We start from the raw sequence: 23,796 nt of genomic DNA, 5'->3' as shown, positions 1-23,796 counted from the left end.
GTAGGACGTCCACTCCTGGGAAGACTGATAACTGTCTTGAATGTTTTCCACTTGTGAATATTCTTTCTCAGTGCAGAATGATGGACTTCAAATTGTTTGGAAATGGCCTTATAACACTTCCACGATTGATGGGCAGCAACAGTTGCTTCTCTTAGATCGTTGCTGATGTCTTTCCTTTTTGGCAATATATTAACACACCTGAATGCTCAAGACCTGCAAACTGCCCAAACCTCTGCTTTTATGGATCTGCTCACACTGGCTGATGATCAGTTAATCAAGTACATTTGATCAGCAGCATCTGGCTGCTACTTTCCCTCTTAATCTTATGGAAGCAGTAAAGGTGTACTTATTTTTTCACACACTGCTTCTGCTTTTTTACTTAATTTACCTTAGTTAAAAGGTGAGCGGGAGAGGATGGATGGAATATTCGATGTGTTGTTCATCTGAGGTTTCCTTAAGTTTAAGACCTATTAAAGACCACATGATTTTATTTTTCATTATGTCCTCATGTGTTAAAACCTTAGAATCGGAAGAGTGCATTTTTCTTTTTCACATCACTGTATTTGAAGACAAAATTTAATATCATTTTGTTTGTTTGCCTTTGATGTAGTGAGTAAGTTATAATTTTGTGTAAAATGTCAAATAATGTTGAACTTTTTTTTTTTTTTTTTTTTTTTTTTTAAAGCTAAAGCAATTTCTGGTAGTTTTGACCAAAATCCGTATTAATAATTTTCCTGTGAGGTAAAGAAACAAAAAAATATATTCACATTAAACACTAGAAGTAAATGGCTGATATTCTGACTGCAAAAATACTCAAATTATTTGTGGTTATTAATCATTTTCTGCTGATTACTCAGCCAGCACATAGCATTATCTGTTACTATGCGGCTGTAAATGGTCTATGTAAAGTTGGGGGGGCATAGAGCTAATGTGATCACTGACAGCTATGTTACTTACTGTGCGTGTGAAATAGGTCTAGTGATTAATCGTCTTTATTTCCTTTCAAAGAAGTGTTTTTACAACCATTTGTTTACCACAAGCCCCCAAAATCACGAGGTTTTCGGCAGCTTAGAAAATAAATGATTTTTTTTTTTTCAGCACACAGTTTATACGTAACGGGCGTTGCTTTGCTGTTTCCTCTCTTATGATTGGTTCATAAACCAACTGAGTCCACAAGCGAGGCTTTGATTGGTCGATAGCTGAAAAACAGGTAGTGGGAACAGCGTTACGCGGTTGTGTGTCGTGCAGTCGTCGGTAAGTAGCGTTAGTTTACACAGGAATTAAAAAAAAAAAAAAAGTACCGGTACCTTTAACGTTTATGTTAAAACAGTTTTTTTCTTATCTAAAGGTGATGACTGTAAACGCTCAGAAATGTCTTTATTAGTTGTAAAACTCCAGGGACAACGTGAGTTCTCCGGTCGTTGCACTTTGCTCCTCCAGATTTTTCAAATAAACATAATGACGTAAATGGCTTACATGCAGAGACAAATAAGGCTGTTCTCAAAACATATAAACAGCTTGTAAGTAAGTAATGGGGAAATCATGCTCCTACAGGAGAGCAGTGGAAAACTAGTAGAAAAGCAGTAGAGATCATTCAGCAGGAAACCGCAGCTGTGCGTCACTGGGAACATTAACGCACTGCCACCACATGCTTCACAACTGCTAGATGGATATAATTGTAGTTTTGGAGGTAAATGGAAAAGGAATGACGTTGGTCAGGCATGCTCCTGTGTACGTCGCTTTTATGTTTGAAGTGCTTGCACAGGATGAGCCCCTGACCCTTCAAAATAAATACATGTTTTTTGGAAAGTTTGTCCCAAAGCGCTTCATCAAGCTCACGCAAGTTTTCTATAAAATATTTTTGTCTTTGCTTTTAAAGGTTGCCTGTTTGTAACTACATGTACTCTAGACTTACTTTGCAAATATTAAAGATTTTGTAAATGCTAGTAGATGTAATTATTTCCACACTTACATCCTTAGACTTACCTAATCTTTGGTGGGGAATGTATTCCTAGTTATGCACGCTTGTTTTAATTTCTGCTCCATAGTCTTCATCATGGAGAAACCTTTGTTACCAAGGGAGTCTGGCCAGTTCATAGCTGAGCAGAGTAGAGATGTGTTTGTGGAGGATGAAGGCGTGGAGAAGGTGGCAGAGATGCTCTACAGTCTCCGACACAGTGACGACCTGACTGCCAGTGGCTGGAAGAAGGCAAATCCATTGGCCCCGGCACCCACATCTGACCAGGGGAGTGTGCCAGCACCCAGACTGCCAGAATATTTTTCATAGTATACAGTACTGTGCAAAAGTCTTGTTCCACCCTCTCATGTCTTTATATTTTGCTTTCAAGGATTTTTGTAATGTTTTAGAATGGTTTTGATCCCTCTGTTTTTTCTTCTATCTTGTCTTCATTATTACTCTGTTTCTGAAATTTTCCACCTGTGTCTTGTTTTCTTTCCCCCTGAGTGAATAGCCCTATCTACTCCTGTATCTCTCTCTCTTTGTTGGTGTATCAGTTTTCCCTCCACATGCCTACCTCAATGTGTTCCCTAGTTTTTCCCTTAGTTATACTTGTTTTGTTTTTATATATATATATATATATATATATATACACACATACACACACATACATACTTGTATCATATCTAGTACAGTACTATGGAGAAGTCTTAAGTCAGTGCTCATTTCTTTATATTTTGCATCCAAGGAGTGATATTTTCTTACAGTTTTTAAAGTGGTCTTGAGCAATAACTCTTCAAGCTTTCTTTGGACATTTGCTGCTTTTTCACTCATTTTCAGTGTAGTCCTTGTATCTGACCATTTTCAGAAGAATGTTTTTTTGTTTAAGCTACTTAACCCTGACCTATGATTAATTCAATCTCAAAAAAGGCACCTAACTCGAGGGATAAGCCAGTGTTGTGTCTACACAGACAACTAAGCAAAGAACCCATTTTAAATTGTATCTTTAGGGAATTTGTTTCCATTTCTTTAGTTGTATGTAGGAAAACTGGCAAAGATAACACAGTTGACCAGCATAAAATAGCATTGTTGCACAAACAAGGTGATTCCCAAAAACTTGGCATATCTGGACTGAAAATCAGTGGCAACAGAGTGATGAATCCAAATTTTACATTTTTGTTTGAAATCATAGTCCGTATTTCTCCAGGTGGTTGGGAGAGAGGCACAGCAGTGAGTGTCAGCCATCTGTAAAATGCGGTGGAGGCACTGTTGTGGTTTGGGGCTGCATTTCAGCCCAGTGGTGGTGGGGATCCTTTCAAAATTGATGGAATTATGAATGGAGAAAAGTACCATCAGATTTTCATCCACCATGCAATCACATCTGGAAAGGATCTGATTGGCATGACAGCATGACAATGATCCCCAACACTGTCAATGCAGTAAAAATATACCTGGATAGAAAAACACACAGTGGAAGACTATCAGTCATAGATTGGCCTCACCAGAGACTGGACCATAACCTTATTGAAGCAGTGTGTGTTCATCTTGACAGAGAGTGGAACAAAAAGAAGCCAACATCCAAAGAAGAGATTTGAATGTCTTTCAAGAAGCCTGGAGAATTATTCCTGATGACTACTTAAAGAAATGACTAAAAAACGTGTCTAAGAGAGTTCAGACTGTGTTGAATAAAGGTGGTCATACCAAATATTGATTTACAGGCTTGTTAGAATTGTACAATATCTGTTTTTGCCTTATATACGGTCTTCATCAGAAAAGTAACTGAAAATGCACTAATTAATCAGGAGACATGGACAGCAGGGCTGCACAAACCCAAGAAGGATGCATGAATATCACTATCCTGGTTAATATGAACAGGCATAATGTAGACCAGGGTGTCAAACTCATTTTACATCATGGACCACATCCAATCCAATTAAACCTTAAGCAGGCCAGAACAGTAACACTGTTGCCTTATAACCTAAAAAAAAAAACCAAACACTTCCAAATTGTTTTACTTACTTTCAGTGCAAAGATGTTCAGCTACATATTTATTCCAATTTTAAGGAAAAATAGTGCAATTTGAATCTGTTTTTCCACGATGTAAAGAAATGCTGCTTTATTAAAACAAAGAAACCCATCAGCTTACATTGTAAAAATAAAGGACTTTATCCTGAAATTTTTACTGTGTAAAGAAAAAAAAAAATAGAAAATTATATTGGAAATAGCAAAAAAAAAAAAAAAAAACTTATTCTGTTAAATTGAATAATTTCAAAAATATAAGTTTCTTTCCTGTTTTTCTTCTTTGGCATGTGAGAGGCCATGCGTTCTGTCTTTGTCAGTAAAAAGACTAACGATGAAAATACAGTGAAATATCCAGAAATTTCTACATTTTCCAAAACTATCCAGTGAGCTGCGTTGACCTTGTATAGGCCGTATGTTCGACATAGATCATTTTGGATAATTTATCAATTATTATTGAGGCTTATGAAATTTCAAAAAACGTTTTCTATCAAGCAGAAGATTATTTGATGGCCACAGCTCAGTAAGTGTGTAAGAATATGTTGCTTTACTTTGTTTTGTATCACTATAAACAGAACATGTTGAGGTTTTCGGCTGTTAAATGGACACAAATTTAGGAAATTATCTGTGGCGCTCTGATGAATGTTTGATTTATGTTTTCATGCAGAATTTATCAAAAATAATTATTTTCAGTGGTATTTGATGGTATTTTGTATTAGGGTTTGTAAAATAATGGTTAAAAGACCAATTTAATACAAATTTTGACAAACTCTAAGTACTTGTCAGCTTTAGTGATGCCTGCAGTATTCAGTTTTTTTAATGTAGACTTCAAGGTAGAGAAACCCTGTCGCTTTCAGCCAGTGTGTATTACAGTGTGTTAACTTTTCCTTTTTTTTGTCTTCTTTCTTAATAATTTGTGCATTTTGCCACTGCAGGCACTGAACTGGGTGTTCGTGGTGGACACCATGAACTTTTCCTTTTGGCCAGAGAAAGAAACCCAACAGTGTGGGGTGACTTATAAAGGGACCATGTACACAGGCTACATGACCCTGTGTGCTGCCATCACCAGAGCCATGGAAGAAGGTGAGAGCACATAACTGTATATCAATTTACTTACTGTATACATCAATAACAGCAATAGTCCCCTCACAGCACTTTCTATTGTAAGGTAAAGACCCTACAGCATTATAGATAGAAAGCCAGAAATTTAACAATCCTGTTTGAGTATAAACATGAGGGATGGAAATGTCAAATTTATAAACTGTTTGCCGCTGTGACTGTTTGCAGTAGAGCTACACCCATGCTCTTACCTTTACTTCATGATGCCATTAGCTTTTTTTATGATGTTATGGGGGTTTTTTTTGTTTGTTTTTTTAGCTCAGTCTCTTGGGGAAAAAAATGTATATTTTGATTGTCCCTCTATTCTGTGTGGTTTTGTTATTACCAATTATCGTGTTTGTGCCCTTTATTTGAACTACGACTGCTGGGAAATTGCTTGTAACTCTGCATGTGCCTGTGCATCATTTATAATTAGCATGAATGACTCCGGATATGAATCAATTATGTCTCATATGGAATAGCTCTCAGTGTGTGGTCGCTGTGTCCTTTATAATTACAAGAGATTTTCTCAGAAAAGCACAGGTAGTTTTGCTCCAGTGTGAATCTCGGGGCGGGGGGGTTGACAGCGTGAGATCAGAGCAAATTATGTATTTTGAGCCTATTGTGGAAAAATGGCCACTGTGCGTTGTGACGCTATATTCTTATTATTGCACACTGAGAGTAGCTCCTGTCTTAAGATTAATCCACCTAGCACCTTGTCTTCTCGACGCTCCACAGGTGTACCCATTACTGATCCAAAGTACTTCTCTCAGATGAGTGTGGAGGAGTTGGGACATATCCTTCGGTCAGACAATGAAACACCCATGCCGATGCTTCGGGAGCGTCATCAGGTTCTGACATCTGACATATTATGATATTCAGTAATGTTTTAATTTTGCAATTTGATCTTAAGATTTTACTTTGCATTTTTACTTTCTTCTTAAATCTACAAAGTTGTCTCTTGACTCAGGGTGGCCTTCTCATCATGTACAAAACAAAAGGAGTGCTTTTACAGTAACAATTACTCTTTTTTTTTTTCCCCTCTAGTCAAAAGACTGAATGAAAATGGTGCATTGTTATATCCAGCATGGGAAACATATTCCCCATATCCTATTGTGTTCATATATGGCATGTGTGTTCTGCCTTCTTTTGTATGAAACATCAAATTTTATTTTAATATTAAACAAGAAAACTGATTCTATAATTCAGATAGAATCAGTTCAGTCTGTTAGTGTTACATTATTGTATCCACAAAATGCAATTTATAAATAGAAATATAAAGTGTGGAGCTTTGTGCCTGTTTATCATTGCTGTTAAATTAAAACAAACCACATGCTGAATCTTTTTAACAAAGGTGCTGACAGAAGGCGGCCGTGCGCTGCTGGAACACGGTGGAAGCTTCCGCACTTTTATCAGCCAAGCCGGAAACGACGCCCGGAAGATGGTGGAGCTCATTGTGGAGAAGATCCCCTCCTACAGGGATGAAGCTACATATGAGGTTAGAGTTTAGCAGGTTCATTGTACAAACTGGGAACATTTCCTAATTGGGAATGTACAAAAAAATGTCAGTACAAACATGCTCTTTGTTTGCGGCACTTGTTCAGCTTTTTCAGAAATGTCTAGTTGGTACAGGAAAGAGATGGAATGATTAAATTGTTTACTAGATTTTAGATACTCAAATAGTCATTTATGGTGGAACTGGTCACAATGAGCAAGCATTAAACTGTAATTTCCCATAATATTAAAAAAAATGAGCTCAATGAATGCACAGCTCTGCAGATACTTTGAATTTATAGCCTGTATAATGTTTTATACATTATACACAATGCATTAAACATATGCATATAGGAAGTATTTATGATCAAACAGACATTTGGAGAATTTAAAATAAATTGTGATGAGAGAGTTCCATCTCCTGGCCAAACACAGTGCAGCAACTTTCTAATGCTGTCATCATATTATACAGCCAGAGGAGTAAATTATAGTCTTTACACATACATTGTTCCTTTAACATTATATTTGTGTAAGAACACCTGACAAATTATAAATAGTAATGGCTTAAGGACAAATAAACCAATATTTATTCACTTTCTTGTTTGTTTAAGGGTAAAAGGATCGCATTCTACAAGCGAGCCCAGATCCTTGTGGCAGATTTCTGGGGTATCATGGAGGCCAGAGGGCAGGGTGACATCATCAACATGGACTGGCTCACCATGTTTGCGGACTACAGGGTTCCTCAGGCACTTGTTTACTTAGGAGCGCTCCGATACTCTGATACACTGATGCAGGTGTTGAAGAACGGTGAGGGAGAAGTGTGTATGTGTGTGTGTCTTTTTCACTGAAGAGAATGATATTTTAATGAGATATAATCACTTTCAGGTGAGCTTCTGTCTTCAGGAGACCGGAGAGAAGTTGAGATCCGAGGTTGTTCCATTTGGTGTGTGGAGCTGATCAAAGACCGTCTCAGCAAGCTGGTGCAGGAGAGGGATGGACAGCCGTGCAGTGTGAACTCTGTTATCATCGACTTTTACCTGTGGCCTTACGCCAAGCAGCACCACATAGAGATGGCCCACATTCCCATACACCACACACGCTGTATTTACTATTGATGAGCTGCCTGGCAGCCGTACATACAGGAGGCTGCAGTTTTCAGTCTGCCTTTCGCTGGGCTAAAGCCAAGCACATCTCTGTGCCAGGTAGACATACAAACAGACTTCTCAGCTGCAATGGAAACAGCTGCGAAGTGTTAATGCAGCTTGTTTGTCTGAGTGGGCACTGCTGTTCATTTCCAATCACTTAAAAATGTTTATTGTTGGTTGTTTTCTCACAAACCTCTTACTGTAGAGCAGTTGATCACATTATGCCAATCTGCATATGCTGTGTAAGCATGTAATGGCTAACAAATACTATTCATTAAACAAGAGGAGCAATATAATATTTTGGTTAGATACTGTGTCTTTTTTTTTTAAAGAAATGTTGCAGTGGGTTGATGATATTCTACTACATCTACTCAGCACCTTAAAGCAGGATTTCTGCAAGGTAGCTACTAAAAATTTAATCGAGAATAAATTTTAAATTCAGTATATTCATTATGCATTCCAGTGCAAGTGTTCAGTGTAAGTACAAATGGATGAGCTTTTTAAAGCCGCTGTGCTCATTTCTTTTTCAGGAAAATATTATTTAGCACAAATTATATGGAAGCATCTTGCTTTCTGTTCCTCTTTGAAAAGGGGACACAAAAAAGAGAAGTGACAGTCTGCAGTGAATGTGTCAGAAATATCATAAAAGATGGAAACTTTTCTCAAGAGGGAGATTTATGAAGACTGGGTAAACTGAATATTGAGAGGTTTAAACTAAAATTAAAAAAAAAAAAAAAAAAAACTTTATTCCATCTTTATGAAATTCTTTTGTTATGGCAGTTGAAATAATAATATATCATCTAGCATTATCTGCCTCTCTGCCAGACAGATATATTGTATTATAGAGGGCGATAGCATGCAGTGTAAAATGAATTCCTGTTTTTGTCCTTGTGCCAGCAGAGCTGAGTCAGTTTGTTAGAGAAGGTGCTCTGCTGCCTGTCCAGTAAGTGGAGCAGAGGGTGGTCAGGATTATCCATGATGGATAACAGTTTGTTCAGTGACGACCTCTACCACAGCTTCAGAAGTGTCCAGTTTGCAGCCAATCACAGAGCCAGCCTTCCTGATCAGTTTATCCAGTCTGCTGGTGTCGCCAGCTCCGATGCTGCTCCCGTAGCAGACCACAGTAAATTACACTGCACTCACCACAGCAGACTGATAATCTCCATTTTGCTGCGGATTTGCGGCTTCCTGAGTAAATAGAGCCTGTTTTCGACGTGGATGGACAGGTACTTGTGTTCCTCCGCTAAATCAACATCCTGTCCCAGAATAGATGTGGGTTGTGTAGCCGTCCTCTTCCTTCTGCACATTATGTTGTGCATAAAGTCTGTCGTTATACAAACTATAATTCACATAATAAAGCCACAGATCTGAGCAGCAGCTTCAACAATGGAGGTGAGGAACATGGTTCATTCGGACTCAATGTCCTCAGCCTCCCTCGGAATGTATACACATACATAAATTCAAAGATAAAAATATTTATTCTCAAATAAAGAGCTGACAATAATTGTAGTACATTTAACAAATCTATCGATAATCCCAGACTCCTGGTGGCGCTGTTGCCGTCACGACACTGGTCGAGCCACTGCCCATGAATACTCTTGAACATCCCACTTCCGGTTTATTAACTCCACCGGCGGTTTCCCGGGCAACCGAGGAGCGACAACAAACGAGATAGGACGAAGTTTAACAAGACAAGGGATGGCCCGAAAAAAAAAAGCACAGAGATTAACTGACGGGTTGTTAGCGTGAATTTGTGTTTATTGATTCGTGTTAATATCGCAATAAACAAGCTAAAGGTCTTCGCAGTCATGAGCGACGAGTGTGTACGGGTGGCGGTCCGTATCCGACCCCTGCTCCCCAAGGAGGTCCTCTACCAGCACAAGGTGTGTGTGCGAGTAGTGCCGCAGACCGCCCAGGTGATGTTGGGCGAGGACCGACTCTTTTCCTTTGACCACGCTTTTGGGGCGTCAGCCAGCCAGGATGAGGTGTACGAGTCCTGCGTTCATCGCCTCGTGGAGTCCCTGGTCGACGGCGATAATGCAACTGTTTTTTGTTACGGACAGACGGGGTCAGGCAAGACTTACACATTGGGAGGAGCGAACCAAGGTACGCGTAAGTTTATAACCCGTGACTGATAAGTTGAAGAGTGTAGGAAGGACTGAAGCTGTGGGGTTCAGAGGTTGTGTGGAAAAACCTGTTATTAAAGCCACTTCACCAGAAGCTGACATCTGTAGGCTTGAATCTAACAGCCAAGGATTTCAGCTGATGGAGTTGGAGAATCGTTTTGAGAGTTTTGTTTGTAATTTTTAAGACTACCTAGTCACCAGTGATGGTATAGTTACCTTGAAAAAGTAGTCTGATTACTCCTTTAAAAAGTAACTTAGTTACTTTACTGATTACTTAATTTTAGAAGTAACTAATTTAGATTACAAGTTACTTTATTCGTTACTTTCAACAGCGGCCGGTGTTGTGCCAAAAAGTGATCGTCTGTGATTCAGATGTTTCTGTGTATATTTATGTGTAATGGCTTTGTTTATATTGGTAAATAAAGTGCAGTCAACATGATTTATGAAGGGCTTATATATAAAATGCAGAAATAACCTGTTTTTCAACAATCTTTAGGAGTCTGTGTTATTGTACCTACATTATAATCAATCCAGAGCTTTTTGGCCACTTCTAATATCTTTATATAATTGTGATGTTATATTTGTTGTGATTTCTGCAGCCTTTTGAGCCAGATTTCTGTTTAAAAAGACATTTTTAATGTCAGACAGTTTTTACCTTGAAAAAAAAAAAACGAATATATAAGTCACAAAAACTGAGTGCAGCTTCTACCTTGTGATAGAAATGCTGTTTCTCACTCAAAATGACCTGATATCATTCATGAGAGATATGTTTGATATATGCTTCACAGATTATAGGTCCAAAAGTCATTTACAGCCGTTTAAATAGAGGGAATTATTTATTTTTTTTTTTTTTTTTGGAAAATACCGAAAATTGCTGTTTGGCAGACGATCACTTTTTGGCACAATACCAGTCTCTACTACATACTGTAGTAGAGGGCTTTTCAACTTTTTCAGCTCTCCCCCACTTACTGGTTTGTAGCGAAGTCCAGCTTTTGTTGTTTGGGTGCTGGGGGGCTCCTGCATTAGCCGCAGCTCTGCTGCGCTCCACCTGTTGCGACTCGCTCTGTAAGTTTGACTGCGCCTTGACTCCAGATGTTTCCTCATATTTGACGTAGTGTTTTTGAAGCTACATAGCACTTTGTCGCCAGCACAGAGTGCACAACTAACCTTGATGTTGTCATCTTTAGCTGACACAGACTCACAGTAGTGCCTGTATTTCAGCTACAAAATGCGCATCTCTCTCCTCCCTCCATTGTTTACATTTGTGTCGCTGTGCTGTTATTGTCCTCATGCTGAAAACGGGACTTAACTGTCGCATCGGCCAGACGTCACTCCCCGAGACGCAAGAAGAAAGCAAAAATACATCTTTGTACTGAGGAAAATGACAACAATAGTAACGCACAGTGACTTGGATAAGTAACTTTAATGTGATTACTGGACTGCAAATAGTAACGCGTTAGATTACTCATTACCGAGAAAAAGTAGTTAGATTGGAGTAACGCGTTTCTGATATCACTGCTAGTCACTTGTTGTCCCATTGTTATTCCGCTCCCTCTGACCTCTCTGACTTCATAACTGTATTTATGTTTTCCCAAAAACCTGTCACAGATGAGGAGGGAGGAATTATTGACCGTGTGGCCCAGGATGTGTTCCTATTCCTGGCTGACAAGAGGAGGCAAAGTGATGGTGTGGATGTCACAGTGAAGGTCACATATATGGAGCTGTACAGAGAGGAACTACGAGATCTGTTGGAGCTGCAGACCATACAGAAAGAGCTTTCTATCAGAGAAGATAAGAGGGGAAACACGGGTAATCAGTCTCTTTCTACCTTTACATTTTTTTTTTTTTGAATGTAAATAAAAATGTAGAAAACATACACTCGCCAACATGACAGAATACCTAATACACTGCATCCTATATTTTCTACCATCCATCTGAGAACATACCGTTCTCATGTTATCAACATTAATGGTTTTCAGGCTTGTAAATTCAAGTGATACCCCTGGTGAAGGGCTGCAAAAGATATTAAATACTATATAATCATTTACAAGTGCAGGCTGTGTGGTCCGCCTATGTTATGTAAAATTGTTTTCAGTCCATTTAATGAGTGAAAGATAAGAGAAACAGTGAGATTAGACATTGTGTTGTGCAATGAATCTCTGCCTACAGAGGAAGCAACAGTCTTGTTCCTTTGATTAAAAAGGCTCTTTGTATGTGCTTTCAGTGGTGGTGGGAGCCAAAGAGGTTGTTGTCACCTCAGCAGAGGAGCTGCTCAGTGTTGTGGAGATGGGAAATGCCTTGCGCCACACCGGCACCACAGGAATGAACGTGCACTCCAGTCGCTCTCATACCATCCTCACCCTTCAGGTCATCCTATCCTGCCACAACAACAACTCCTCCTTAAAGTCTTTCAACTCCTCCAAACTTTGTCTGGTTGACCTGGCAGGCTCGGAACGTGCTGGCAAAACAGGGAACACCGGGGCACGACTCAAAGAGACTGCTTATATCAACACAGGCCTGCTTGCGCTAGGCAACGTTATCCGTGCACTCTCCGAGCAAGGTAACTCCGGCAGTGTGCACATACCATACCGTGATGCCAAGATCACTCGACTTCTTCGTGATTCATTAGGAGGTACTGCCCACACTCTGATGGTGGTATGCGTAAGCCCCTCCCACCACTTTGTAGCTGAGACTCTGAGTGTCCTGCAGTTTGCGTCTAAGGCGCGTTACATTCACAACCGTCCAGCAGAAACATCTGCTCAAACAGAGGTTAGCTCTCGCCCTACTACAACTTGGTACCACAGTGATGCTCGACTAGGGGAGCTGGAATATGAAGCACAGACACTGAGAGAGCTGTTGAAAGAGAAGGACAGAGAGTTGGAAAAAGAAAGAGAAAAGACTGGGCAAAGATGTCAGGAGAGAGATGGCATCAAAGTGTCCTGTCAGACTGGGGCATCTGATCCAGATAAGAAAGCAAACCCAGAAGAAGCGTCACAGTACCGTCTGTTGGCAGAGGAAGCTGCTGTTCTGCTTGCGGATATCTCAGGCCCCTCTTCAAGTCTTTCTTTCAGGCTGCGGCTGCAAGATTGGCAGGAGAGACTGACAGCTGTCAGTCATTCATCTCAAACTCATAAGGACTATTCAAAAGCGGAGAGAGACGAACTGGACCATTTTACCCCATTAAAACTCAGAGAAGAACTAAAAAAATGCCAGGTAACTGTAAAAGCTTTAAAAAGGGACTTGCCATTAGAGGTCTCAAACACTTCATTTAACAAGCAATTGAAGGGGATTACTCTAACCTGCAGAAAACTTGGTGTTGGTTACATTTTTCTTCAGTTTAAAAAGATGATTAGTCTTTGCAACACGTGGACATGCCTATCACATTGACCAACGAGGGCATGCAAATGTGCTCGGTGTTTTATTTACATATTACTCTACCCTGGTAAAGACCTGCTATTCAAAACTGGAGAATGTAGTCAAACTAAAATCATGCAAACTGCTGATGGGGAAAAAAAAAAAGCACCAGCAAAACTAATGAAAACTAAGTATTGCTGCATCCCATTTAGATTTGCCGCCTTCATCAGGGTTTTGAGGCTGTAGAAAGAAATGAAGCCATTGCTATCTCATTACTTGTTCCTGTGTTTCCATTACAAGAAGTCAACATTTCATCTGCAACATGTTAATCCTGGGAGAGCCTTTGATAGGTCAATGTGAACAAATGAGGTGTATGGATCAAATTATTTAAACAGACAACAGTCGAGTAGCACTATTTTATATGCTTTGTATATTATCCAATTTTTCTCATGCTTAGGAAGCCCTCCACATAGAAGAGCAGCTGTTGGAGCAGAAAGATGCAGAACTGAGACAGGTGCAAAAAGAACTCGAGCAACTCCTTCAAGAGAGGAAAGCTCACCTTATATCCTTAGAGGAAGTAAAGCAGCGCTTTCGTATACAGGTGAGGAGAACACTGCAATACAGAGCTGTTTCGTAGTTTTTCAGTAAAACTTCAAAACTGAATTCAGTGGCATTTCTGCTGGTTCCCTTTCAGTCGATTCACTCGAAGACACCTCTATTCACGCCTTTAAGACAGATGATCTGTGATGACATATGTGTGGCTCCAACCGCACATATATCCCTCAGTTTTTATGCTCTTCACCTTGCTAAGAACACCTCTGCTGAGGCGACTAGCTAACTACTGCTAGTTAGCGCTGTTTAGTGATGGTGAGACAAAGCTTCATGAAGCATTGAAGCATTCCATTCATTTGGTGAGCCCATGGGTCGAAGCTTCATGGTGCTTCATTTGCTCTACTGCGCCATCAAGTGGACAGTTAGTGTAAAACAGGCAGAGTGTTTATAATCACAAAGTGCTTTGAACAGAATAAATGAATGATTTTTTTGCGATGGCAATAAATAAATCCTGAACTTATTGATATGGTGTCTGTTTTTATGATACAATTTTGGGGTCAAGAGGGAAAGTGGAAATAAATTGGGGAGAGGGTTGTGATGTGATTGTGTTACTTGGTTTGTAACTGTGCTCATGTCACTAGGGACATTTTATTTATTCGTTTTTATTTAGAAATAACAGCATTGCCACAGTGCTGGGCTTCAGGCGGTTTCTTTTGTTTGACATGATTTCGCCTGCTTTAGAAAATACCCTTTCACAGGGCACAGATGAAGCCAGGGTATTAATTTATTACTATGCCCATGCCTTATTAGGAGAAATCATCTCAAAATGTTCCCAGACAAGGGAAAATCTCCTCTTTCTGGCTGGTTCCATCACCAAAAAAGAAACAGCTCAAATAGATTGCAAACCAGCGCGCAATAGTATCCAATACTACAAAATGTGAGGGGAGATCTATTGCGTTTCGCTGCTCCTTATATTTCAAATCACACACCAAACCCACGAATTGGTTCCTGAATCAGTCACGTGGTATGGCCGGCTTGCGAGGCTTCGGACATCACCCCATACGTTGACACTCGCTTCACAAAAATCTCCCATGATTACTCAATACACGCTTCGAATCCTCAACACAGAAGGGCATATCACTAGCGCTGTTGTCTGCTGGCTCAAAGTTAGCTTAACTGCCGCTGTGGGTATTAGCCCCTACCGCTCAGTTTTGCATTTTGGTTTAAGTACCAAACCGAAGCACACAAAGCAGAAATCTTATGTCCGCCCCTGTCCTCAGGGGTCCGGTTTCTCTTTGCACAACAAGGACCAGCACGAAGCATGCCCCATCTGCCTGGTAGTGATGGGAATTCCGGCTCTTTTCAGAGAGCCAGCTCTTTTGGCTCAGATCCCAAAAAAGAGAGGAACGACGTACAACACCGGGATGCCCTGCCACAAAGCTGGGCACGGTGAAGAGCGGCTGAGAAATGACTGTGATGACAGAGTATATATGTGCGAGTGGAGCTGCACATATATCATCACAGGTCATCTACCTTAAAGGCATGAATAGAGGTGTCTTCAGCAGGACATGCGAGGGGCGTGATATCCCCATACTATATATGTTGTACCTCGTTCCTCTCCTTCGCGAAACAGAAGTTACGGACATAACTGTTCGTTTTGCATTTGCTGTTTAAATGTGTGTCTGTGTGTGAATGTGTAGACAGAACAGCTGGTGAACCAGCAGATTCTGATTGATCGCCTCCGCAGCAAACTCATGACTGCCTCTGGGGCAACAGTGGAAGCAGGGGGTTTTGCAAACTCAGGCAAGAGACCCCACAGTGTCCCTCTGATCAGACACAGCTGCATATGGAGGCCCCCCAGAAAGGTAAGTAGCTGCACAGTTTTTGTCTGTGTGTGTGTGTGTGTGTGTGTGTGTGTGTGTGTGTGTGTGTGTGTGTGTGTGTGTGCGCGTGCGCATAATTGTTTGATGTTGTATTGGCTTTTTTTGTGACTGTTACAATGTTTCCTTATATATATACATGCATTAATACCCTGTTTTTCATGGCTTTGTGTATTTTTCTCTGAATGCCTGCACACCTTCTAGATTCACTCCAGTCCACCAGCTTATACGCTTGAGAGAGTGATGGCAGCTTTTAAGATGCGTGGTCACCTCCTGCTGGCTGAGACGGAGGAAAAAGATGAAGTGTACTGTCCATTCCTAAAACAACAGGCAGAGAGCGAAGATGGGAGATGGGATGAGAAGGAGGAGGAAGAGGAGGAGGATGAGGTAGAGGAGGATGACACATTTATGGGCAGAACGAGATTTAGGTGAGAGCGTGGTTCTTTCTTTGTACAAGCACCAGTAATAAGTTAAAACAAGTAACTTATGCTGCAAAAAATCAAACATTTGAGTGATTGACTCTATAACAGTGGCAATTGCCGCTGAAGCACCCGTTAACTGCTCTTAGTTGCCGGGAACAGCTGGTCAACACGGAGCATATCCCCACTGAGGCGGCTGATCAAAGGAACTTTGAGTTACCGTAATTACGTGACCGTTTGTCCTATCTGAAAAATTCAAACGGTTTCAGAAAGCGTAGAAATTGTGCTTCACAGCCAATATAGAGTTATTACAGCACTTTTGAAGTACGTTCTGTCGCCGGCGACAGGTTCAGTATTAAAGGGTTAAATAATTTATTCATGTTAAAGGAAATGCAAACTAAATGCAGCACGAGGATTGACTTTGACAAAGTAAAAAGTTATTTTCTACAGATGTTGCAGCATTTATTCCATACTCCCTTGCACTTCGCACAGCAGTGTGATGCTCAGTGCACCAGTTTTGGGAGAAGGGCTGCATAGTGTGGGGTGTGTACTTGGAAATCTAGTGACACACTACAATTTTGCTGTCAGGGATGACTGCATATTGTGCTGCCAGCCACCACCTGCTCAGACAACAAAGCACTTATCACTTGGTGCACCCAAGCAGACTTGTCACAAAAGACCCAAGCATTTAATGTGTTTTTCAGTCCATCCATTTTCTTCCGCTTAATTTGGGGCCGGGTCGCAGGAGCATTAGCCTAACAGACCAACAACAAGAATATTATGTATTTGAATCCAGGCAGGGGCTTTTCTGTTTGGAGTTTGCATATATGCTTGGGTTCTCTCTGTTTACTCTGGTTTACTCCTAAATACAAGCACGGGGTTATTTTAACTGGTGATTCTAAATCCAACCCCTCCATGACCCTGAATTAGATATATGCCCTTCATTGATGAATGGATATTATTGGCTTATCAACTGTCAGTGGGGAACTCTAAACTTAAAAGTATTTATTTGAAGAGTATTAGAAGAGATGACATGCCTGACAGTTAATTAAGGCCAGTCTCTGTACACTGCATAATTATCATATTGTTTGGTAAATACTCATCATTTTTTCCTTCTGTGTGTATTGTAGGCCTGCTGTGTGCCATGTAAATTTATCAACTGTTTAATTCGCTAAGTGAATTAAAAAAAAAAAAAAAAAAGAATACCAAATGATCTGCCAAATTTAATATAGTGACATTTCTGTAGGTGTTCTTTAAACCAAACATGGACCAGCCGGCAGAAAAAATCAACCCTGAAGGAGAAAAACACAGGAGCAGATCAAACATGTGATGGAAAGCCAGTCGTACAACAGGCTCAGAGAGCTACAGGTACACTTCACATGCACTCTGCTTTGTACTTGTCTGTAGTCATCTCCTTTCCCATTGATTGTTTCCTGCCTTAAAACTTTTTTTTTCTGAGACCTTTTAATTCCAGAGCTTGTTTCTTTTTCATATTGTTTCTTTCTAGGTACCAAGGAAAACCAGCTCAAGCAAAGACATATGAGGAAAGCAAGAATAAAAGCGAGTGCTACTGAGAGAAGGGTCCATGATCTGTCAGTCAGTATGCGCCTGAAGGAGGAGCTCATCAAAGTGCTTGACAAAACTGGTGTGTTTAGATAATTACGTAATATTCATTCTAGTGTGTGCTGAGTTAGGAACAATAGAGGACTGGCTGATTTGTTGGTATATTGGAGGAAGTGTGACAAGTTTTGCGACATGAACATCCTGTAGCTTCCAGAGGCATCAATAGATGTTCAAAGATGACAGTGACAAAATAACTTTGATGATTCATTTAAGCCTACCCATGACCAGGCTATGCTGATAATCTCAAAATCACATAATTCTTGTTTCAATTTGACTTTTGACCTGATGCTTCTGGCAACAGCTGTACAAAACCAATGAGTCTGCCGAATGTATTTATGTTGTATTTCTAATTTTAAATGGTACATGTATTTCTAAATGTGCGCTGTTGTCTGGCAGAAAAGGAAACACAATTTTTGGACACCCATGACAGGCAAAGTGATGATGGCAGAGAAGCCAGCGTGTTTGCAAGACTTTCTTTGCAGAGCCAGCGGGTGCGAGCAGAGATGTATCACAGCCTGCAGCACATGAGGGCGCAGCAATCACAGCTTCAGAGCAGCCCGAGAAACAGTGAGAATAGCAAAAATGGGGTTAGTTGTACAGATTTGTTTCAACTTCGATAACTGAAGAGATGAACTTGTTACACAGCACATTAGTTTTGTGTGAACACTTTAGCCTTGTTGACCTGAATCCTTTGCTGGAGTTGATGGAGTAAAATGAGCAATTTCAAGGGAAAATGGTGTGCATAATTTTACTTATTATCACTTAATAAATTTTTCTGATATCACATATGCAGTTAACCCAGTAAACTTTCCAGAGAAACAAAAGTGTTTTCATACAGTTTAAAAAAAAAAACACCTGTACACCTAGCTTTTTCTCACATTGATATTTGTCTCTGGTTGACTGAAGTTTAAATAAGAGTCTTCTTTATTAATATTCACATAAAAGCAGTTTGACATTTATATATTAACTCTAATATAGGTCTAAATTAAACTCTGGCATTGTGCAGATCATCAACATAACATTGCATGTACATTAAACTAATCAGAAAATGGAATTATTTGAAAACTGTTTCTCATCAAGAGAATTATAAAATTTGAACAATCAAGATTTTTATGACATTTTTTTGTTTGTTTTCAGGAGCAAAGTGCTGGAGTTTCAGCTATATGCAAAACGCATAACTTAGAACATATAAATGAACAGGTAAAACATTTTTAAATATAGAGGAAGTGTTCTCTCTTCAGTTTTTCATTTGATGGCGTTCCCCCCAAACCATTTGGACAATGTCACTAGTTTAGTACAACTTTTTATAGTGTTGTAGTGTCTACCTTGTGTCTTCTCTTCTCGAGTCTAAATGTCATCTTCCTCCTTTTTTTGCCCCTTGTCCCTCTTAAATTCCTTTTTCCTTCCTACTCCTCCCTCCTTCACCTCCTCATTGTAGCTGTGTGGCAATAGTTGGCTGGAAGAGGAAGAGGAGTATGTTCTTCAGAAGAGAGCAGAGCTGAGGGAGTTGGAAGAGGAGATGAGGAGTAGAGAGGAGGTTCTCCTGCACAGGGAGGCTTGTCTTGAACAGAAAAGCAAATTAGAGACCAAGATGCTATGCTCCAGTCAGGTCAGCCTGCGTCTTTGTTGTGATTTAATTTCAATGCCTTGCCAACCGAGTTTATTAACTACACTAATGGATTAGGTGGACACGTATTAATGCTCGAATGAGATGTATTATCCATTGCTTTTCAGACTCTGAGTCAGGACCTGCTGCATGTGTCGATGCAGTTGGAGTCTCTGCAGGAGCAGCTGCAGAGTAACAGCAATGTGAGGAAGAGAGCAGGAGTTACCATAGAAGAACTGGAGAAAGCGAGAGACATGTTTATAAAGAGAAGAGACACTCTGGATGCCCAGCTGAAGGACAACCAAGTGCTCACTGTGGAGGTCAGAACAAAGGGAGCATTGTGTGTATGGTGTAAAATTGTCCATGACTTATTTCTGGTACAGGTTTTGGTGAACTGTGTGAGTGTGTCTTCACATAGGAAACACATTCCCTTCTCCAGCTGGAAGAAGCTATCGAAGTTCTGAATGCAGTGCTGGAGTTCAAAAACCGCTTAATCCAGGACAAAAAGAAGAAGCTGCTGGTCACAAACTTTTCTTTGCATCAGTCACAAAACGCTGAACCCGCCCAAATCTGTGATGTCACCAAGAAACTTATGGACCTGACACTGCCTGAGGCGCTACAGCTGCTTGTGAAATATTTCAACAAGGTAACATAAAATGCATGCATACATATGACTATATGCAATATTCAGCTTCACATATAAGGTGTACATACCCTCTTTTCTAGTTCTTGCCTGTATCTTGTCTGTCTTCACTTGCTCTATTCATTTTCTCCCTTCCCTTTCCGCTTGTCTCATATTTTGCTAAAAACATGTTAATTTAAGTGTAAAAATGGATTTTACTATGCTCATACAGAAAGTGAATGCTCTAGTCTTCTCTTTCTGTTTCAGCCCCGTTTTCATGTTTCACACTTCCTCCCTCTCTGCCTTCTGCATTCTACCCTCTGGAGGAGGTGGTCAGGGAGAGGGAGGACTGAGAGTCTGGCCTATGTCTGCCCCCATGACCCAGACTTGAATAAGCAGCAGAGGATGGATGAAAGAATGGTCTTACTTCATGGTAATATGAAGGTTTTATCATCCTTTTAGGTTGTTTGTCTTCGAGAGGCAGAGCGCTATCTGCATTTGCGCTGTGAAGAGTTGGAACTTCATGCAGAAGAGCAAAAGATGGCGCTGAGGGAGATGGAGGCTGTCATACAGCGTCTGTCCCTGGATGCAGACCGCAGGCTCACCCAGCAACACAGCGATCACCAGCACAACATCCAGCTACTGTTGCAGAAACTTAAAGGTGAGGAAATTTGGACAGCCTGGATTTGAACATGAGTTTTTGTCTTATGACACTTTGTTTCACAGTTTCTTTGTATATGTGTTCAGAGGGTGCTCCAGGAGAGACACAGCAGGCTATGCAAGACAGACTGCGGCATCTGGAGAAAGAGCTGTTTTTCTACAAAAGCACCAGCCGGCAGCTCAAAAAGAAACTCAAAGCACTCCTCGGTGATGCCCTGTACACCAATGATGAGCCTTCTTGCTCCCAAGAGCCCAAACCTGGTCAAAAGATGCAGATTTGTTCAAGTTCAAATGAATCCCAAACTCATTCTGAGGAAATACAAACAAGGAGACATATTGTAACAATGTACACAAAAATACACGCTGAGCAAATAGACAAAAAGATGCACAACGATACAATCAGAAATGCACACCAAACCAAGTGCCCTTCCCTATCTTCTGACTGCCAGTCCCCCAAAAAGACAGAAATGCCTGAATATAACCAAATACTCACACAGTCCCAGGGGAAGAGAGCAGGGGTTGAGCCTAAGGAAAGACTAGAGATGACACCAGTCCGTTTGTGTCGCAGGGATCTGAAGCAGATTTGTCCAGCTGACCTGCAGGTCTCTGGTTCTGCCACAGGGAGGCGACAGTCTGCAGTGGATACAAGCACAGAGACAATGCTGGAGGACTCTATAGAAGTCCCCAGAAACAGCGACAGATGATATTTAGAAATTTACTTAGACGATAGAGCTAGACACTTTTGCTTTGCCACCTCACGCCCACATGGACACACTCACTCATTCAAATGAATGGGTGAGTGTGTCCAAACATTTGACTGGCACTGTCAGCACTTTTCTTATATTTCTGTAGTTGTAACACAGTAGCTCATTTTACAGTTCTCCCCATCTGTATCCACTAAATTGTTACAAAGAGGTGGAACATACTAATAAAGCTGTTGTTGAATGTTATCATTAATTAACTAGTGCTTCATGAACTAAAGTGCTTTATCTTTCAAACTTGATTATCTGCGCTGTAAATGGTTAAAGTAGCGTTTAGATGCAGTACGTATATCGCACTAAAACAATAATATTCTGTAGTGCAATGCAGAGTTCTGATGCAAACTTTGTGTTCACATTATATATTTAGTTGTATGTTGATTGCTGTGTAAATTATTATTATTTTTATATTGGCTTTTCACAAACCAATTTAATAAACACTAAAATATTTACCTCACTGTGCTGTTTTTATTGTTGGGGCTTATTCAATCCTGGTTTTATATATCCAAATTTTATATATGCTGTAATTAGCTGAACACTTTATATATATTAAGTTGTAATTTTCCTATTTTAAGAATGGGATAAAACCAACATACTTGACACTGAACTTGCTCAACTAAGCATTAGAAAATATAATTTAGGTTTCATATGTTACTTTGCAGTAGTTTGATTAAACAAAACTTTATTAGGGTTTATGTAATATTACTTTTTCTAATACAATTTCAAAAGATTAACATGTATAAATACAGCATCTGAATGCCAGGGTTACATCACAAGAAATACAGCATAGAAAAAACATTTAGGAAAGACAAAGACATAATCAAAAATAAATTGCAGGGTCATTTGTACACGTGGAATTTATCAAAATTATATTTTATCCTGATTGTGTTTTTTTTTCTTTTTTTTTCAATGTCCTCAGTTGTGATGCCATATTGTAAAAGTGGAAGTTGGATTATTTTAATTACAATTTATTGGTGCACCTCTTTTTAGGGATATCAGCTCCATCAGTTAGAATTCCACTATTAAGTAGGTCATTAACCTAAATGTCAGCTGTTGTTCCTCAATGACGCTGTGGCACTCCTCTTGGTAAAGTGGCAAAACCCACCGCATATATTTCAGGGGTTATAGGTAGATTAAATTTAGACAGGAGCTTATCATACACTATATTGCCAAAAGTATTCACTCACTCATCCAAATCATTGAATTCAGGTGTTTCAATAACTTCCATGGCCACAGGTGTATGAAACCAAGCACCTAGGCATGCAGACTGCTTCTACAAACATCTGTGAAAAAATGAGTCGCTCTCAGGAGTTCAGTGAATTGCTGCGTAGTACCCTGATAGGATGCCACCTGTGCAACAAATCCAGTCATCAAATTTCCTCACTACTAAATATTCCACAGTCAGCTGTTAATGATATAACAAAGTGGAAGCATTTGGAAATGACAGCAACTCAGCCACAAGGTGGTAGGCCATCTAAAATCACAGAGTGGGGTCAGCAGATATTGAGGCGCATAGTGCGTAGAGGTCAGCAACTTTCTTAAGAGTGAATCGCTACAGACCTCCAAACTTCATGTGACCTCCAGATTAGCTCAAGAACAGTGCATAGAGAGCTTCATGGCCAAGCGGCTGCATACAAGCACAGTGCAAAGCGACAGATGCAGTGGTGTAAAGCACGCCACCACTGGATTCTAGAGCAGTGGAGACGTGTTCTCTGGAGCGATGAATCACGCTTCTCAATCTGGCAAGCCGATGGATGTTTCTGGGTTTGGCAGTTGCCAGGAGAACGGTACTTGTCTGACTGCATTGCGCCAAGTGTCAAGTTTGGTGGAGGGGGGATTATGGTGTGGGGTTGTTTTTCAGGAGTGGGGCTCGGCCCCTTAGCTCTAGTTAAAGGAACTCTTAATACTTCAGCAGGAGATTTTAGACAATTTCATGCTCCCAAATTTGTGGGAACAGTTTGGGGATGGCCCCTTCCTGTTCCAACATGACTGCACACCAATGCATAAAGCAAGGACCATAAAGTTCGGTGTGGAAGAACTTGACTGGCCTGCACAGAGTCCTGGCCTCAACCCAATAGAACACCTTTGGGATGGATTAGAGAGATTGCGAGCTAGGCCTTCTCCTCCAACATCAGTGTCTGACCTCACAAATGTGCTTCTGGAAGAATGGTCAAAAGTTCCCATAAACACACTCGTAAACCTTATGGAAAGCCTTCCTAGAAGAGTTGAAGCTGTTATAGCTGCAATGAAATCACTTAAACTTTAAGCGATTTCATGATTCAGTGGGTCTGACAGTAATTAGACCTGAGCGTGGTCAGTGAAACTGAACTCAGCTTTCCAAAGGAAAAAAAAAATGTTAATCACAGTTAACTCATGATTTAACAAGGGGCCTAATCATCATTCAAAAAAAACAAAAAAACAACACGGGTTAGCTTTGTCAAATATTAAAATGTGTTTAATTACCTGAAACACATAAGTATGCC

The 23,796-nt window shown here is 40.3% G+C and overlaps 2 protein-coding genes across 2 annotated transcripts; both read left to right on the top strand.

Annotated features, from left to right (window-relative positions):
• Positions 1-1,135: 1,135 nt before the first annotated feature.
• Positions 1,136-8,009, top strand: qng1 (Q-nucleotide N-glycosylase 1). Its single transcript, XM_030737773.1, has 7 exons — positions 1,136-1,254; positions 2,049-2,245; positions 4,912-5,059; positions 5,813-5,925; positions 6,429-6,572; positions 7,180-7,375; positions 7,454-8,009. The coding sequence occupies exons 2-7, from the start codon at positions 2,057-2,059 to the stop codon at positions 7,681-7,683; spliced, it is 1,020 nt and encodes a 339-aa protein (XP_030593633.1). The 5' UTR covers positions 1,136-1,254; positions 2,049-2,056; the 3' UTR covers positions 7,684-8,009.
• Positions 8,010-9,354: 1,345 nt separating this feature from the next.
• Positions 9,355-21,695, top strand: LOC115785387 (kinesin-like protein KIF27). The gene is made up of 15 exons (XM_030736943.1): positions 9,355-9,819; positions 11,448-11,648; positions 12,064-13,052; positions 13,651-13,794; positions 15,446-15,610; positions 15,830-16,053; positions 17,291-17,412; positions 17,552-17,689; positions 18,064-18,254; positions 18,805-18,867; positions 19,106-19,276; positions 19,402-19,593; positions 19,692-19,919; positions 20,358-20,556; positions 20,643-21,695. Exons 1-15 carry the CDS (start codon positions 9,522-9,524, stop codon positions 21,257-21,259), a joined length of 3,942 nt encoding a protein of 1,313 aa, XP_030592803.1. The 5' UTR covers positions 9,355-9,521; the 3' UTR covers positions 21,260-21,695.
• Positions 21,696-23,796: the final 2,101 nt, after the last annotated feature.

Source organism: Archocentrus centrarchus, chromosome 9, assembly GCF_007364275.1.
Source record: "Archocentrus centrarchus isolate MPI-CPG fArcCen1 chromosome 9, fArcCen1, whole genome shotgun sequence".
NCBI classification, from domain to species: Eukaryota; Metazoa; Chordata; class Actinopteri; order Cichliformes; family Cichlidae; genus Archocentrus; species Archocentrus centrarchus.
The sequence above is the reverse complement of the archived record's forward strand: the minus strand, read 5'-3'. Positions and strand labels throughout refer to the sequence as shown.